This window comes from Thermobia domestica, chromosome 5, assembly GCF_964235325.1.
Source record: "Thermobia domestica chromosome 5, izTheDome1.hap1.1, whole genome shotgun sequence".
NCBI classification, from domain to species: Eukaryota; Metazoa; Arthropoda; class Insecta; order Zygentoma; family Lepismatidae; genus Thermobia; species Thermobia domestica.
Genome location: NC_137458.1, coordinates 151,728,983 through 151,748,992, shown reverse-complemented (window position 1 = coordinate 151,748,992; position 20,010 = coordinate 151,728,983). Strand labels below are relative to the sequence as shown.

Below are 20,010 nucleotides of genomic sequence, written 5' to 3'. Positions count from 1 at the left end.
TAATTAATTATGCAGCAATTAATTATATAATTTTGTATAAAATCACTTTTAATCAACATATAGTCAATGAAATCGTGTTTTCATGCAGACAGAACATGAGTAATGCATTAATATTAGTAAATGTCAAAATGGCAAATGTCCCCTTAAGTTCATTCTGGCTGTTTTGCGAACATTTTCAACTGGTTTTATTTCTCGTTTACATTTTAGATCTTCACTAATAATACTTTCTAAACATCAGAAAGTAATCGTATGATGTATTTTCCTATCTTTCTTTCAACTTCTATAAAGTTGCTTCAGATCTCTTTGGTCTAGGTAATTCAGAAAACAAGCAGAAATTTCTAGGAACTTCTAATACTTAAAAAAAATAAATAAATAAATAAAAATAAAAATTTTCACTTTTCACATTTAACGTATGTATATGAAATGATTAACTATTATGCGCATGGAAAATTGAGTTGCGACTGGCATTTATATCCTATTCACAAAAAAAGTGTATGTGTGAGAAAGAATAGATGACTTCAACACTCGCCAAATACCAGTCGCTTCTTAATATGGGTCATTTTTGAAGAGTGTAAGAATGTAGGTTAGCAGTTTCCCTACAATTGAAAGTGGAGAAACACATATCCAGAGGCACACCCACACTCAAACTTCACCCCACACCCGAAACATTAAAAGAACTTTCTTCCGCTTGAAATAAAAGCATTAATGTCCTCTGGCCAAAAAAAATCTTCTCATAAACGTCATTGAAAAGTCAAGCGCGTGTCAGTCGTCATCAGCAAGCATACATGGATTATTAAGAAAGGTTCTTCTTCAACAAATTGGAAGGGGGAGAGATAAGAGAGAAAAAAGAGCAACAGTAAAATAAGAAAGAAAGAAAGAAAGAAAGAAAGAAAGAAAACATACGTGGAGCATGTCTGCTAAGGATGTGACCCTGAATTAACCAATGAGCAACTAACTAGGTTCAACTTTTAAAGTGCATTTGCTACGAGAAAGAAAGAAAAATTGATGACACGCGTGACCAAAATATCTTATACCAGTTGCCTTTTAAGATTCTTCTATGATACAGCGATAGCAGTAGGCAACCAAGGTGATACAAAGGAAAATGAAGTGCAACAACTTACGAGGATTACTAATTATGTCTTACGACGGTGACCATCATGTTTTGTTGCAATTTTTTAGCTTTTGTAAACATCAAAGCTATCTAAACCATTCACTCTCTCGTTCTGTTGTTTGAAGTATCCATTGGAAAAATCGCAATGCCACTTGTTCCAACAACATACATTCCGATTACGACACCCGCCTCCTCTGTCTCGGAGCCCTCTTGATGTGAAGTCCGGTAGTGACTTCAATAGGTGGAAGGAGGAGGAGAAGCGACAGCACCCTGTTTGGTTTGGCACTCGTGTAATATTGTTGTTGCTGTTGTTGTTATGTCAGGTAGTGAATGAGTGATTGAGTATTGTGGTGTGTGCATTTGGAAAGAGAGTTGAGTTTCCAGAACCAAAGGAACCGAACGGAAGCAACCAAGGAAATGTCCAGTTCAGCGTTTTTCTTTTGCCTTCTTTCCACATTACGAGGTAAGCTATTACGATAATATTATAATCACCACCTACTTTATCTAATTGAAGTCCATTTTCTGTAATATTTTGACTGAATAGAAATGAAAGCGACACAGAAAACTGCGTGTAATGCTAGACTGACCTGCGGCTACTCTTTGCCTTGACCTTCCGCGGATCAAAGTACCACGCGCGCTTTACTTTATAGTCAACATCTGTTAGTAAGGGACAGTTGTGGTGAAGCAGTGGTCTAGTGAACACAAATTCATGAGTGAGCATCATGTATTTGCTTTATATCTTCATAATTGCAAGTCAGATAGGTAGGTAGTACAGACATTGCAATGCATAGATAGATCCTATTATTTTCTCAGGTGTACTTTTTAATAGCCAATTGAACACCATGCATAACTCAATCGTACAATTAGCTGGGGCCTGTAATTTAATCTTAGAGATGATATGGTGTGGTGGAGAACGATCTATAACAGCCTTTCCCAACCTTTTCCACACTGCGGGCCCCCTTTAGAGTCTACAATATATGTGAAGGACCCCTTGCAATATATACGGTAGTCTATATATGGGTATTTTTGTTTTTTTATGCAGTGGTATAGTCATGTTAGAGTAGTATGATGCCTACTCCGTAATCGGATGGTCTTGGCTTTCAAACCTGGGGCCGGGCACCTTGACTAAGATGTTGCAAATATATAAATAAATGCAGTACGTAAATAAAACTAAACCACAGCCTACCCATCAAGTATAGAAAAAGTATTTTTCTGGAAAAAATAAAATGTATTAACTTGAACGTTATTCGATCATTTAATCATTTAACAACGACATTATTAATTCGACCATTTAACTTAAAATTATATATTTCTCACCACTTTATGTCTTTCTCAGATTGGATAGCGGGCCCCCTGAGATCGTCTTGTGGACTCCAGGTTGGGAAAGGCTGATCTATACTATGAGGGTTGACCTTGTAAGAAGTTCTGTGCACACGCCAACTTCACCGGATTCAAGCACTGAGTGAGGTCCTGTCGTTCATAATTGTGTGCTGGAAAAGAACTTTATAATTCTGTACAACTAAAATTTACAGCTGTAAGATTCTTCTTGTCAAGATTCCTTTCCCCCCATCCGTTTCGCAACAAGTAACTTCATGCATGTCACTTGCATCATAGCTAATGCCTTGAATGACCGCAATGCGCTAGGTCATTCTCGAAATTTCCACACTGGACTACGTTTTCCTTGATTTTTCTTTATTTTCTAATACACGTAAGTTGGAATACAAACTTTGTTCATGTTTCGAGATGTCTGTTTCATAAAATTGTTAATTCCTATATGGGTTTTCTACAAGTCGTTAAATGTTATGAAGTAAATACAAGGATAACAGTAAAACTCATCTGTAAATATTAATGCTGCTACCTTCTTGATACGTATGGATATTTTTTTTAAAAGATATTTTTTTATCGATTCCACATTTGTAGTACCAGTGCTTTATGAAGAGGGTCCCAGGAAATATAACGTTAGAAGAACTTACCCAGCACAATGTCAGGGGCAGACTAACATATAAACAAAAACAAGAATTTTAGGAATGATTCAAAAAATGCATCAAAAGGTTGTGATCTTGGCCAATAATTAGTTTTGGGATAAGGGGACACAAAATTTTTGAACGACCCCTAAATCGAATTTCGTATTTTTTAATGGGGGGGGGGGGCAAGATCTCCCATGTAAGTAGATTTTTACATTTTTTATTGGTATATTATTGTCCTATTGATTAATATGTATATAAATCTGAAATTCAGGAGAGCGTTTGCCCCCACCCTGAAACCGCAAATGACGCTCTTGCACCAAAGTTCGATGATCACAGGGCACAGAATTCCAGTCCTCTAAATTACCATGCGTATGTTGTTTACAGCTACTATAGAAATATTATTTATTCAAAATAAGGAAAAAAAATCAAAGTAGCAGTGTTGCAACGAAGTTTATTAAGAGTACTCTGAACAGCGTAATAAAATCGAGTAATCGCGACCAGTATAGCTACAGCGAAAACTATAGACCAGCAGAGCAACACCCAAATCAAGGTAATTAGAAGTTAACATTGCAATTTCATTATCACTCTGTTTATTATTAGTTCACATGTGTAATATTAGTGCTTTTTGCAACAAAAGTTTAAAACTACTAGCTGAACCTGCGCTCTCACTATATCTGTGCAAGTCCCTTCACGGACACAAGTAAAGGACAGCATTCTTAAAGGAAGGGAACTATTATAAACAAACATATAAATGTAGTATTTTTTTTTAATATATAGAATGTTGGGGTGAGTTTGTGGCATACTTGGATTAGTGATAGATGATACCAGATGCAAATGTTTTTTTTTTTTCTTTCTTATAATTCCATATCCGAGTAACCATAATTGTGGGTCCACAAGCCTTCGAAGTTCCTTTAATTTGAATAGGTTTTGTCATTCAAATTAAAGCAAAGGGCCTGAAATATCAATCAACCCATTTCGTAGCTCTCCTTCTGGTTGCCTATCACAACGGTAGGCCTATCAACCTTAACGTTCTAGGGTCAAAACGACGCCTAAAATGTGGAGTACTGTAGAAAAATAATTATACAAGATTTTTAAAAATTTGAATGAGAACTAGCAAATGTACACAAAATTTGGAATCGACCAGCAAAAACGGCACGTTTCTAGAACTTGTGGTTTTCGAGATCTCATTGTCGAAAGGATTGGCCACAAATATATAAACTTTTCTTGACCAAAAACATATAAACCTAGCATTTTATTATATAGACTAGCTGAACCTGCGCTCTCTACACATCGCGTCATTCGCATATGAGCATAAATCTACTTCTCATTCCCTACAACATATGTATATGTCCCTTTACAGATACAAGTAAAAGACGTCTTGATAAAAAAAAAAAAAAAAAAAAAAAAAAAAAATCGGCAAAGGATATCATAAAGGGGATATTTTTTCGATTATTTTTTCTCAATATCTCGCACCGTTTGCAAGATTTGAGCCTACTTCCGGCTGGAGTTTCTAATTCATGTATGACCAGAGTTTTCTTTCTTCTTGCCATGCAGTATGTAATAAGCAAATACATTACATATACAATTAACTATAATGTCAGTTATATATGGTGTTCATTGGGCAAAACACTCAAAAAATAAAGATTTATCTTAGACTCGAGAAATGGTTATCCTTCCGTTTTCATTATTATTTGGCCATGGAACCAACGCTTGAGATATATACAACCCCAATATACAACATTGTGGTGTTCGAATGTATAATGCATAGGATATGATGCTTTAATTTTTTTTTTTTTTAATTTCAACGCTTCCAGTGTACCCTAAAAAAATGTAATAAAGAAATAATGGCCATGTTTTTTTAAAAAAAATATTCAATTAGAACTGGACAATCTACGCAAACTTTCCAATCGATCAGTGACAACGTCATCTTTCTAGAGCCTGTAGTTTCCGAGATCTCATTGTCGAAAGGATTGACCACAAACATATAAACATAGTTTTAAAAAACTCGGAAGATGGAAGCGCAATTCACATGTATTGATTTTACAGAAGGCTTATTAAAATACAGATGTTTTGAACAATAATTTTATATCATAAACTTTATGAAAAATATATAGTTAACTAATTTAGACTATTTAAAGTACAAATACTCAAAATGTTTGTCTCTGTTAAACGTGAAATCACACATAACCGTAAATGAAAGATTTGAAAGCCAATACTCAGCTCAGGTTGGAGCTCAGGCGCTTTTAATTGCTATTGTAGCATTTTAATAGATAGGTAATTATTTGAATTGGTCGAGAATTGGTAATGATGGTAATATTTTTTCTTTTAACACAAAATTCTGACTGTACCACACTAGAAATGAAAAGAAATCAAATATGTTGTTTTATGTCCCACGAATATTCCCTGTAGGCTAAAGGAGACGTATGTTTAATGAAATAATTGGTAAAATGAGAATGTGGAAGGAAACGAGAAACCTCGAAAAACCCCATGGACACGATGTTGTTCACTACACATAGCTTGAGATTGAACGACGGGCCCAGAGATGAATCAAGCTACAACATTATGCTTGAAGTGAACTTATATTAGAACTTAAATATTATTTAAAAAACTGAAGATTGTTACCCTGTTTGAACTGGAGTACCTTCATGAGTAATCGGATTGGATTGACTTTGAGTTTAGCGTCTCTTTCAGCAGCGAAGCTTTTATATATGAAGCGTAGACTTACAGCTTAATATGGGATCTGAACCATATGAGCTCCCGCCTGGAACCGAACCCGGTCTTCATGATGAAGTTTCTACATAAAGACGAAGAGATTAGCTGAAGATTGAGGTACATGGAAGCTTCTTAGTTGCGGCAAGTAACCTTACTTACGATGATGATGGTTAAATGGCTAACGGGTGTGTTTTCTGTTGGTGTGGTCCCGGGTTTGATCTCCGGTGCGGGGTGCTTGTCTCGGAATGAAACCCGTATAATAGTTACAATCTCACTTTAAGGAATAGGTTCCACTTCATACTGGCTCGGACGTTAGCCATCAATCAGTTAAGTAACCAAAACCTATATCAATCGAAACTGATTTAAAAAATGTTTTATATATCAGTTATATATCAAAAATATAGGTTACAAATATAGCAACATATATGCTGATGAAAATCTTAGTCTAATGGAAAATTAAAAAGAGAAAAAAACTTATAAAAATTAAACTGTTGCCCTTGGCATTGAGAAGAGTGAAAGCGGTTTTGCTTACGGAACTGGGATTTAATGATTTCTAGAAGTCTCCGTTTATTATTTGTCCTTGGCGTGAAACGATAATCACAACACATTTAAGATTTTAACTCTATCTTCTCTCATTCATTACGAAGATTGCAAACTAGAATTATTTCACCAATTTTTAAGTTATGTTCGATGTTCACAAAACTATCGCTAGTAAGGAGACATAGTGATCACAAGCTTATCTTCCAGTTGGTAAATTTGGGTTTGGGTTTCTGAGATGATTACCTTGACATGTGATTATTGTTTTTCTTTTTGTTTAATTTATCTTTAATCACACCAGCAAATCCATTATTTGAATTATAGTCATTGCTTATTGGACGCAAAATGTACTATTAAATATGTAGGTTAACAACAAAGGGATACGAATTACCTGTATTCTGACCTGGAATAAGGAATTACATTTCTGGGCATTCGGTATCTATGGCCATGTTAGCCCGTCACGTATGAGGGATGACGTCCCTCGGCAATCACACCTGGGACCTGTATGTTAGGTACCATACCGGTATTTGCCTGGTTTGAATGAGGAAAACCCAGGAAAACCTCACTCAATATGGCTGACCTGAAAAAGCTTTTGTGCTTTTTCGACGGAGTGTCCCTACCAGGAATCGAACCCGGTATTCTGATCTGGAATCGAACGCGGACTCCTACATGAACTTTTTCCCCACAAGGGTCCTTTATCATGGTGCACTGGTGGTCACTCTAACATTTTAAATAGGAAGGCATATTATTTGATACTTCATTGAAAAGTCCATGAAATAAGAATAATGACCGCGGTGGCTCAGTGGTAGAGCGTTCACCTCTGGTGCTTGGGGTCCCGGGTTCGATCCCAGCCCCCGCCAAGTGAACTTTGTGGTGGACAAACACCGTGTATGAAATATGTTAAAAACTTGCTCCTTGGTATATTTTAATATTTTCTTCTCAATCTCGAGGTCATGCTCTTAGGCAGCAACAAACTTTAGAAAGATGGCCAACATAAAATTTAGAAGAGACGCTAAGTGATCAAACTGGACCAATATTGGCCGATATGGCATATCGGTAGTAAATTTAGATAATATCAGCTTTAAAAAGTTAGAATATTGTCTACTAAATGTAAGTAGATAAGTTCATGCACGAGAATACCGCTAATAATTCGACTCCGGACACACTGTATCTTTCTACTTCACTGGGGTAACATGTATATAGACAGGGACAATTTAGTGGAAAAACATTCCCGTCTATTTCTTCTGGGTACGAGACAGGCTGAAATGTTATGAAGAGTTGATACACTATGAACATAGTAACCGGACACGGGCCCGCCTAGTCCACATTTTATATACCTTTGTACATTTTACTGCACACAATATGTTATATTAACATTGAAATTTGCAATACTTCATTCAGTTGAAGGTGAGACTCATGATGTCGCTCTCCAATCTGATTTTCCTGGAGGAGAGATAAGTAGGTAGGCAGTAAGGATATGGTCTGTACAAGATGATCATACAGAATTGTCTGGTTTAGCCGCCAACTACAGCGAATTCAAGTCCCGGTCTAGTTCAGAACTCACATTAATAGAATATCTACCCTTCATAAGTTCGGTATTGGATAAGGACGGAAAGTAAAAGCGATCAATCAATTAAATTGATCCAGCTGAAACAAACACATTATTTAAAAAAAATATATATCTGCAATACAGAGTATCCCATAAAAAATGTGGTTAGTCTTTATTGACTTAACACTCACATACTTCTTGTTTTGTTACAAAATGTGAAAATAATTTGCGGAATGACTAATCTACTCCATAATGCCATTACATTTTGCTAATTTATTCTATTATACCTGTAGATATGCCAATAAATATCTTAAATGTGTGTGTGTTATAGCCAGTTAAAGTGTGAGTACATTTTTATAGCCAGTTAAAATGTAAGTACATTTTTATGGTCATGTGAGTATATTTTTATGAGACACCCTGTATTATTAGCATTTAACTTGAAAATTTTGTCCAATGATGAGACATATACCAACCAACAGAACTTATTGATCTGAGCAAAATTAAATACCGTATATGGGTTTAAATACTCATGCGTAGATTTCGAGAAAATGGAGAAAAAACTAATTTATTTGTAAACTATAAAATTGATACTATACCCAACACTGGTTTTGTGGTGAAACCGATACTAAAATAGGTCCTCATTGAACTCTTCATTATGATACTAACAACCCGACATTACATAGTGTGAGTAGTCAGATATACCTTAAAATTGTCATTAACTGGTCTTTCGGCACCTATGGCAATGTTAGCCCATCACGTATGAGGGATGTTATCCCTGAGCGATCACACTATGGGAAAAAGGAAGGAAGAAAGGATCGGGAAAGGAAGTGGACTGGGGCCTATATGTTAGGTACCACCCCGGCATTTACCTGGTGTGAATGAGGAAAACTCAGGAAAACCTCATTCAGGATGGCTGGCCTGGAAAAGCTTTTTACACTTTTTTGATCGAATGCCTCCACTGAGAATTGAACCCGAGACCACTCGCACCGAAGGTGAGAGCGTTAGCGACTATGCTACACGGACCCACTCATTAACTCTTAAGATTAGCTAATGTTAGATATGTTTAGCTAAAGAAAAATATCTAATTATAAAACCTATATCGGTCGATAAATTACATCGAAATGAACAAGATAACATATTTATGAGTAAATTCTCATGCTAGTTTCCGAGAAAATCGCAAGAAAGAAAAGGAAAAGCTAAAAAGTGCTGGAAGAAATTCTTATTTATTTATTTACGTACTGTGTATGTAGCAAAAGGAACTGTAAACTAGCAGATGTTTTGTCTTTTCCTAATGGTGTCATACAACTTCTTTACGAACATATTACTTGACAAAAAGAAAAAAAACTATCCAAATTCAGAAACGTTTGATGTTATATAACTGAGAATGTTACACTGTGCCAGTATTTGTGAAGCAATGGCACAGAAGTTCAAAATAAAATTTCAGGTTAATAAGACGTTAACCTTTGCTGGCGTGTTTCTGGGCTCGATCACTCGGTAGAAGCAGCTTTATTTGCCTACAGGTTAAAACAAATCATGGGTCGTACAACTACATTAAAAAAGCAAAAGGTCATCAGATTTGTTATTAAAAGGAATTTGGAAAAGGAAATTCAGAAACCTTATGAATTATCTAAAGCAGTAGCACCATTTTAGATTTTGCCACAGGGAGAGAGAGGGGAGGGGGAAAGGAAATTGTTTACTGACATAATAGTTTGTTTTTGTTAATGTCTCAGTATACAATTGATCAAAAAGCAGGTCTTTCTCAAACTTGGGGATGGGGAAAAATTGCCCGCCCCGTGTTCTCCCCAAATGACGCTCCTGATCTGAAGACAAATTAATCAGAAATAAAATTTGATTTTTTGATGTATAACGTGCCTTTTACGACATCAAAGCTACATATATGTGACATAGAAATGTTGGGTAACGTGGAATCCAATAACCCACGTTTGCTTCTGGCAGTGGCGTCTACATATAATTTTATCAGGGAAGGTTCAAACTCCCATATTGTTTCCGGACAGAGGTGTTGGGTGCAAAGGATATGCTTAAATTAAAATAAACGACAAATATTACATACTCGCTGAAGAAACAAAGTTGTTACTCCCGTACGTACTTTGACATCTCTGATCGTCCAGCCTTGAATTAGCACCACGAAGACAATTTTTATAGCAGAAATTGGACTCGTTTTTAGTTAAAAATTAAAGAAAACATAGTTCAGGATATAACTATCTTGGAATGCTTGAGATGTGATGGTATTGCTAGGGATGAAACTATCAGTTTATTTCTGTTTATGTAAGTGTACTGACCGTGCGCTCATTATTGTTTCCTTCAGGTTCTTAGAGAACTATTTATGTAAACAACCTGATTGTCAAGTTCAAGACCTTGTTTGTGTTGACGGTCAGCCAATTCCTCTTTCCCTGTTGGAAAGTAGACACCAAAAGTAAATGATAATCGCCTTTCTTCAGGTCCTTTTCGGTATTAGTGTATACCGTAAGAAGTACATCGGCTTAATGGTCTCCGTGAGCATGGTCTCTGGTAACGTAGTCCTCTTGGAAATTCTAAATGATAACGATCATTGTTGTGCTTTTCAACATAATACAGAATAGGGAAACCAGGCATAGTTGACTAACAAATAGCAGTATCACGGAAAGGGAGTTTGGTTTCTATGGTATGTTCTCAAATAATACTGAAACCGGAAGTAGTAGTTAATTTCTAGTACTTCCGGTTATAGTAGATAGAGTGGAGATAGGATATATTCTGGAGACGCTTAATTGATTGCAGAAAACCGCTTCCCACTATTACTTTTTTTAAAACTATATACTTATCAAAGTTAAAACCGGAAGTGGTTGATTTCTGCCATTTCCGGTTTTGGTACAGAAATTAGAGTGGAGGCGTAATATATTCTTAAGACGCCAAATTGCTTTCAGAAAACCGCTTCTCGTTATCTCTTGAACTCCCTCATAGCTATGTGGAGAGCGTACATGCCTTTGGCACGGGAGACCCGGGTTCGATTCCCAGCGTGAACTTATATAGTTCGAATCGCATGTTAAGTTGTAGATCTACACCTCATATAGTCTTGCTACTCAAAAGAACACTAAACTCGAATCAAATCAGATCATAATCGCCATATTCCTTACCGTTTTTACTATTTAAGCTATTAACGTTGAAACTGGAAATGGTCAACTTCTGCAACTTTCGGTTTGAATCGAGAGCTAAGAGAGAAGATGGTACTATTCTTAGAACGCTAAATCGATTCCAGAAACAGCTTCTCCCTATCTCTTATCTTTCTTACCGTTTTTGATCTGTGTAGATCAATATTGAAACTGGAAATTGTAGTGAGTTTCTAACACTTCCAGTTTTAGTAGAGGATTAAGGGTGGAGATGAAATATATTCTTAGGAAGGTTAATCGATTACAAGAAACAGTTTCTCGCTATCAGTTACAGTTCTTGGCCTGAAGTGATCAACGTTAAAACCGGAAATGGTTTATTTATACCACTTTCGGTTAGTAGATCAAAATAGAGTTTGTTTGTGTGTTAGTTTGTTTGTCTGTCTGTGTGCGGCCTGGAGACCAGACGAGTGGACCGAGAGTTACCAAAATTTGGTCACGGATACTTTGGTCCATTCCCCCAGACCAAGGCGAAGTGTTTTTGTCAAAATTCGAACCAGGTGGGTCTCAGGGGGGCGTTTACCGGGACATGTAAAAGTAGTAGAAAATAACCGATATTAGTGTCAAATTCATAGTTTTTGCGGTCGCTGAGATCAATGGTGAAACTCCAATTGCATTAAATTCCAAATTCCTCCTATGTAGCTGCGCGCCGGGGGTCCGAGACATGTAAAAGTAATCCAAAATGACCGATATTAGTGTCAAATCCATAGTTTTCGCGGTCGCTGAGATCAATGGTGGCACTTCCATTAGCGATGACTTTCAAATTCAGATATCATTGTATGCGGGCCGGGGGTCAGCAGGCGGGGGGGATAATACAGAGACATGTAAAAATAGCCTAAAATGATCTATATTAGTGTCAAATCCATAGTTTTTGCGGTCACTGAAATGAATTGTGGTACTCCCAAGGCGTTGACTTCCAAATACAGCCCCTATGCGAAGAATGAATGTATTCAGCAACAATAAAAAAGATAAAAGAATAAAAAGAGCAATAGATATAGAGAAGGTAGTGGAATTCGCGCCACTTCTCGGGTTTGTATCAGAGACAGACATCACTAATCAGGAATTGAACATAGTATTACGCATGCAAAAAACATGCGCGTTACCCATTTGGGCATACAACTACATAAGACGAAGTCAACTGTTTAATGTAAGATATGTGACAAAGGAGGGTACTTCGGAATTACATGCGGAAACAAACGAACGCGAAATCAAATTGACTCAGTTGCTTACACAGATCTTTCTCTGCTTACATTAGTGTTGCCTAGGAGAAGAGAAATAAAGTTTTCTTGACTCGTCTCGTCTCGATTTTCGAGAAAGCTTTTCTCGTCTCGTCTCATCTCATAAACTTATGTCCTGATTTTTTTTCTTAATTTCCTGTAGAAGTTCGTACAATTATTATTATTATTATTATTATTATTATTATTATTATTATTATTATTATTATTATTATTATTATTATTATTATTATTATTATTATTATTACATTTATAGTTCTTGTATTATGAATAATGTATCACAGAAACATTGTTTGAGATCTAAGGCTTGGGTTAACTATGAAATGTCTCGTCTCGTCTCGAATTAAAAAAATGTATGTCTCATCTGAGCTTAATGGAAGCAGGGGCGGATCCAGGACGGACTTCTGAGGAGGGGTGCGGTGGGTTGTAATACTGCCAGTTAGAGCTACTTTTAAGGGTTCCAAACTCTGGAATGGGTTTTGTTTATATACAAAATAAGAAAAGTTTTCTCTTCTGGGGGGGCGATTGCTCCCCTGGATCCGCCCCTGAATGGAAGATGATCCTAAATTTTAATTTTGGATTACATGAATATTGAAGAAAGTGTAAAGCTATGTAGATTTCGAATATATATATTTTCTTTCGCTATTACAAGGCACTTATTTTTATGGTCGCTCATAAGAAAGCAGCGTGTATTTATTTACGCTAGTTAATATAAAAACCAATAATAACACAGGTTGGTGATTTATGTGTATGTCAAGGCTAATAATTTTACAGGAACATACTTATATCTTCTGTCTTTATATGAGGAACTGGTTCTTAAACAACATTTGTGGGTCAAGGACTTCAGAAGCAATTTAGGCAAAAAAAAAAAAAAAAAAAAAAAATGCAAAAATTGATTTTGCAATTCTGGAAGAACGCATCTTGATTCCACTTTCCACTGTAATACAAGTATTGTATTGTGTGCGGTTCTAAATTATTTATAAAGCCTGAACACAATCAAGTTTAAGGGGACTTTCGATAAATTGAGTGTAGAAAGGAAGTACTGTCAACGTATTCACTATGTTCTGTTAGGAGGGTTTTCTTTGTTTTGAATTTAACAATCCTCTTCAGCGCCGAAGTTAGACCTAATCGAAGGACTTAAAGTTGAAGTGAATTGTATTTATTTGCTGAAAAGATAATAGTGAATTTCAATCTTTGATTGTTGTCTTCTCATAACAACTTCGATGTTCTAGCCCTTCGTATTAGGAGTGTATTTAGAGATTAACATGGGATTTACTGGGATAGAAAGCGGGACAACATGCTCAAAGAAGTGCACGTGTTGGTCATGGGAACCTATGCGCACAGACAACTAATACATACAGACAGTAAAATATACGAAAACCTTGGGGTCGCAGTGTCTTAATGGTCGAGTGTTCACTACTGGTGCATGGGATCCCGTGTTCAAACCCTGCTCCTGCCAAATGAGCTTTGTGGTGGGCAAACACCATGTGCGCGGGTTTGGTCGGGGTTCTCCCGTTTCCTCGCACTTTCTTCATTCCATCATTTCCTTCACCGTCTCCTTTAGCCTAGTTGGCATAACCATGAGACGTAAAACTCAAAAATTTCATTTCGGCGGAAACCTTGAAATCTAACGTGACCAGTAGACAGTAGCGCCTCTTACTTGCGACGAAGGTACTAACTTTCTACCTGACGTCAGCTCTGTCGAAATTTTGAACCGTCGGCTGACAGTTGGGGAAGAATTCCTTTACTCGTGATGTGCATAAACAAGAAAATAAGCATGAAGATTAATGTTGAAACCTAAGTATAGTAGTTCAAGAAACTGAATTGAAATACATATAAGGTTCTTTTTATTTATTTATTTAAAACAACCTTATATTTACTGTTGGCTAAAATACCGAAACAAATACGTAGAAGAGAGATATGAAGTAGGGGTATTTCTCCATGTGATCTTTACGCACTGACAAGATTACTTTTTCTGGTGTCACACGAAATGTGGAACGGGATTATGGTCAATCGATTTGTGTTAGTGAACAAGAAGATCCACAGGCGGGAAAAACCCTCGATCGCAACCGTTCCGTAATTATGGGGGGAAGTACTTATGACTAATGACTTCCGAACTTATGACACTCGCAACAAAACACGTTGTGGATATTGAGACGAAATATGAAGCGAGTTCGATGAAAATATGCATGCGTAGAAGCACAACATATACTACAATGTGGCATTATATTCGACAATACTCTGACAAGTGAGTGCAGAGACGTAGCACAGAGTTTATCCATACCAGAGTTTATCTATATACCTATCTACACCAGAGTTTATCCATATTTCTATTTATACCAGAGTTTGTCTATATACCTATCTACACCAGAGTTTATCTATATTTCTATCTGTACCAGAGTTTATCTGTTTCTATCTATACCAGAATTTATCTATATTTCACGTACCAGTATAGTAAGGAATTTTACCGTACTAATTCCATAACAAATTGAAATCATTCGATGTGAAATTTCCATATTCAAGTGTTTATTTATGTATTGATGAATAAAAAAGTACTACTTTTAATTTCACCGAATTTTGTAATAAATTAAAATGGTAGTGGTTGAATGTATACATGACATGGAAACTAGTAGTATGAAGTCCCTTTGGTAACACATTATTTGTGTACAGTTGGTGCAGAAGAGCGTTCATAAAAGCATTTTCTTTCTTATTTCTTATTAACCAGACATGATTATCATGAGACCGAGGCAAAGGGCGAGGAAGACAGTGATGATGAAGTGAGTGATAAACGGTGGAATGAAGGAAGTGAGAAAACGGGACAACCCCGAGAAAACTGAGAGATAATAAAATGTAGCATAATTTATCTGCAGTTATGAGGCTTGCAAGAGAAACATCATGGGCTTCAACGTTGCGATTTACATATCATGCTTCCTGACCATGACCATCAAAATAACGAATGTGTTAAATGTTCTTGGTTTAGTCCCATTTTAAAGGACCTTTAGGGGCTCAAATAGACTGAAAATAACTGTAGAAACATCGGAAACAGATGTTATCGCTTCTGCTAATGTAAACTTTGTCACAAAGTGCATATGCTCACAAAACTGTTTTCGTGAAATATTACAGACAACATAATACATTGCTTCTTATTTGGCACATATATCAAATATACCACAAAAACCTTTAACATAGCAAAAAGTGCGAGCTAGCACAAATTCTTACAATTATTCAGATATTTGTGATATCCATGCACGACAAAATGTACGCTAAAAGCTATAGAATACTTATATATATATATATATATATATATATATATATATATATATATATATATATACAGTGGCGGATCCAGGATATGATCAAGGGAGGGGCTAAACCATTATTTGCTGTTTTATCCAGTGTAAAGCAGAATTGAAGCCCATTTTATCCAGTGTAAACCTGAGCGTCAAGGGGGGGGCTATAGCCCCGTAGCCCCCCCCTTAGATCCGCCCTTGTATATATATATATATATATATATATATATATATATATATATATATATATATATATATATATATATATTAAGAAGGATGTGTTAACTTTACTAAGTCAATTGTTCTTAGCAAATAAAAGCTTTCGCTGCCCACTAGCGAATAATACAGCTATCAATTTTAATACCTCAGTGGTTTGTGTTCACTATGCGAGATAGTGTGTTACTAATAACACAGTGCATATTGAAGAAACATCATGGTGCTGTTCCTATTTTCGTGTTCCTTTGTTTATTCTCCTAGTACTTTAACACGGCTGTGGTGTTAATTTTACATCATTCAACACCCGTTCGGTATCAAACCGATAATACCAGGCATGTGTTAACCGTAACAGCTGGCCTGTGTTAACCGTAACATCTGACCGTTGGTGTTAAAACAACAACATTAAGTGGTAGTCATCCTGAGACTACTGGCCAGTTTTAAAATTTAATTGTCATCATCATCATTTTTTGTTTTAAAAAACAAAAATTGTGATTCTCTGAAACGGCTCTAAAGTAAAATCGATATATTCGTATTGTGTAAATAAATATCACATTAGAAATTATATACTGTGGCACTAATCGATTCTGCCAGGAAAAATCATAAAGGATACTTTTCTTATAGTGTTGGTGAGGTTTTGTTGAAAACTGAACATCTCTACGGTATGTCATGGAGTGATGATTCAATTAATAAAGAAATATAAGAGCAAGAAACAACAAGCCACAAGTTTATTGAAAAAAAAGTGCATATGCTTAATTTCAGTGCATCTTAAGGGAACCAAGAATGTTCATGCCCTTTCGTTCCCAAAATAACTGTATATTGTATACTCGTTCTATAAAGCCTATGAACTTGGCCACCTAATTTGAACATCTGCCAAATTAGCCTTATATTTGTGATATCTACAATTTCCCCCGTCAGATACGTATCTTATAATCTACAATCTTAAAAGTTGTGGCCTCGCGTAGCATAGTCGCAAACACATTCGCCTTTGTTGTGAACGGCCCCGAATTCAATTCTCGGTGTGCCCACTTGGTCGAAAAACTCTAAAAACTTGTTCAGATTAGCCGCCCTGAGTGAGATTTTACTGGGGTTTTCTCATTCACATCAGGCAAATGCCTGGGTACCTAACATAATGGCCCCAGGTCGATTCCTTCTTTCCCCATTCTTTTCTTCAGCCCCAATTCTCCGAGCGATATAGACCGCCAACGGACGTCATCCCTCATATTTGACGAGCTAATAATAATAATAATAATAATAATAATAATAATAATAATAATAATAATAATAATCCAAAAGCCAAAACCTCATAGACCGAAAGACCAAAAATATAATTTCTAATCCTAACCCTTATTTAAAAGTACACTTATTTACTCTAAGTTGGTCAGTTTTCAATGGACCGGATGTGACAAGTTTCACTGTTTTTTATTCGTATCGCTGTTGAGACAAAATGATCGCCAATATGTTCATACTGCTATTATTCGTAAGGGTTCGATTCTTGCAGCGCATCCAAGCCATATTACAAACAGCAGTGTTATCAAACGTAAGTGCTATAATGGACTAACTACTTTTGAAACGGAAAACCAGTCTGATAAAGAAGTATTGTTTTTTAATTCACAAAATAATTTATTGTACGATTTAAATAATTTTAATTTGAATATGATCTATATGAATATTTTGAGGAAAACAAGTGAAAGTTTATGTCTACTTGAAGCGGAATTCCAGTGAAGTTTATCCTTGAACGTAAACAGCAAATACGAGGAATACGTACTAACACAGATTCATTCACACTATAACAGTTAGTTGGACTGAACCGGTTTGTTTATTATGGTTAGTGGTAACAACAACTACAGAACGGAAGATCGAAGGACAACAAGTCGGTGAACATACAGTAATGGCAAATAGCCAATAAGTGAACTTGTCTGAAGCTTTTTTATTAATATTTCTTATAATTTATTGTTCTAAAATAGTAACTGCATATAAGTACGACCGACGCAGTCACAGAAGTGTGAAACGGAGGGTACACAAGCAACAGATTCAAGATTCAGAGGAAATTTCTCGTGTGTTTTGAGAAGCAAAAGCATAAATAACACAATTCACAACATTGTCGAAAAGGGTCAACTACGAATAAAATAATAATAATAAAAAAAACTAAATCTTTCAATTTAATATATCCCATGATTATGCCCTTTAGGCTAAGGGAGACGGTTCTTATCTGCAGCTATTTTCACAAGCTTACAATAGTTGTACCAGGTACTAGTGTGTTTATTTCTTAAAATATACTTGTCTTGTAATACTAGTATATGGCTGATAAAATTCCATTTTGTTTTTCAATTATTCGAATCATAAAGTTACAGCTGTATGTGAATTAAAGGTAACAACACTAGTGGCATTTATAGCAACTTTATTGTTTTACAAATAACTTTTGCCATTTACTATTGTTTTACAAATAACTTTTCCTATTTACTGCTGTTTTAAAAATAACGTTTGTTATTTACTATTATTTTACAAATAACGTTTGCTATTTACTATTGTTTTACAAATAACGTTTGCTATTTACTATTGTTTTACAAATAACTTTTGCTATTTACTATTGTTTAACAAATAACTTTTGCTACTCACTATTGTTTTACAAATAACTTTTACTATTTCTTACTGTTTTACAAATAACTTTTGCTATTTACTGCTGTTTTACAAATAACTTTTGCTATTTACTATTGTTTTACAAATAACTTTGCTATTGTATCGGGAAGATGGTTACTGTTCCTTCGTTTCTTTCCTACTTTCACTTTCGAGCTACAACAGTTTATGATCATGAAAAAAATCGAATTCTAGATTTCAATAGATATAGTACATGTTTCATGGTCAAATTTTTGAATATTCATCCACCTGTTCGTCCTAATGAATACTAGAGACCGAACCAGAGAACCATTTACTGAATTGAGATTACATTTTAAGATTTTTACGAAATTATTTATGGACTTTTAAAATTTTCTCACTACCCCAAAATTCTGCAGTTTATTGGAAAGAAAAAAATCTAAAATTGCGATATTCATGAAAACAGCTCTTAACGATTCATTTTATAATTCGTAAATGAAAATTTACAATATGACCTTCTCTTTAAAAAAAATCCAGAAGGGATTGTTTAATTTCCACAATAGAAGAAATCACGACTCTTGTTAACAAATGAGGGAAAAACGTACTGTAGCACACTATGTATATACGATGACCCGAGCAAATTTATTCGTAGTTTAATAAGTTACGCTCTCTCCTTTGGTGCCAGAGGCTCAAGTTCGACTCCAGAGGAGGTACGGTAAAATTTGGACGAAAGGAGTATTCGTAAAATCTTAAGCCTGTCAAATCGCGAATTGTATTATGAACAATATTTAAAATAGGACATTGCATTTGAACTGTGCTGTGTAATATAAATGTAAAATATTTAATGTACACATTATTAGTAACAAAAGTTTCTTACAGCTACGTATTAGAAAGTCGAAAAAAACCTCACGTTTCAGTTGCTTTCGGAAAAGAAAATGGACAATATTTAAAGGTGACAATTAATGAATTTCTTATTGCGACGTGTAATCTCTAATTCTTACTAAATGAATTTAATGAAAGTGACATAAATAACCCTGTTCAAAGTAAGTACTGAGCACTAACTATGTCCAAAAATTCATGTCAATCGGTTCGGCTGTCATCCAATCACAAACAAGATTCATTTCTATTAATGACATATAGTAGGTCTACGATACCGAAATTGCTTTCACTGTTACCGCTACCTAATACGTCTTTTGAGAAAAAAAAATATATACTTCGGAATGGTGCTATTTGTTTCTAGGGTTTGGTTTGGTTTGATACTGTTCACTATTAACCTCAATTCAAGTTCGAAATACAAAGGCTACAATTAACATATATATACTGGCAATGTACTCTGGCTCTATCTTCAAGCGCATAATTGATATAATCATTATGTATTGTCTATTTTTTTTAATGTGTTGCACAGAAGACTTCAATTGAACGGGAGAATGTGACGAGAATTCATAGATTTCTTCAACGAGGTTGAATTTACTAAATAGAAAAAAAGGAGTGCCTTCTGGAAGCCAAGTTTTAAACTGTAACGGTGAATAGGTTGGTGCACTGTGTTATGTGACCTGAATATTAGTAAGTGAACAACTCCAGGAAAAAAAAAAAACTCGTTCTTTTGACCTTCCTTCTGGACATTTACTAATACTTCATGC

At 35.5% G+C, this 20,010-nt stretch overlaps 1 protein-coding gene across 2 annotated transcripts in view; it reads left to right on the top strand.

The window, feature by feature from the left end:
- Window positions 1-892: 892 nt before the first annotated feature.
- LOC145686184 (pancreatic lipase-related protein 2-like) overlaps window positions 893-20,010 on the top strand; it is an 85,170-nt gene continuing 66,052 nt past the window's right edge. The window contains exon 1 of one of the 2 annotated variants that reach the window (XM_081759207.1): window positions 893-1,574. In XM_081759207.1, the coding sequence (XP_081615333.1) occupies window positions 1,529-1,574 (46 nt within the window). In that variant the 5' untranslated portion in view covers window positions 893-1,528. Of the gene's footprint in view, window positions 1,575-1,784; window positions 1,874-20,010 lie in introns of those variants that run through there. The other variant, XM_081759208.1, reaches the window with a different exon arrangement.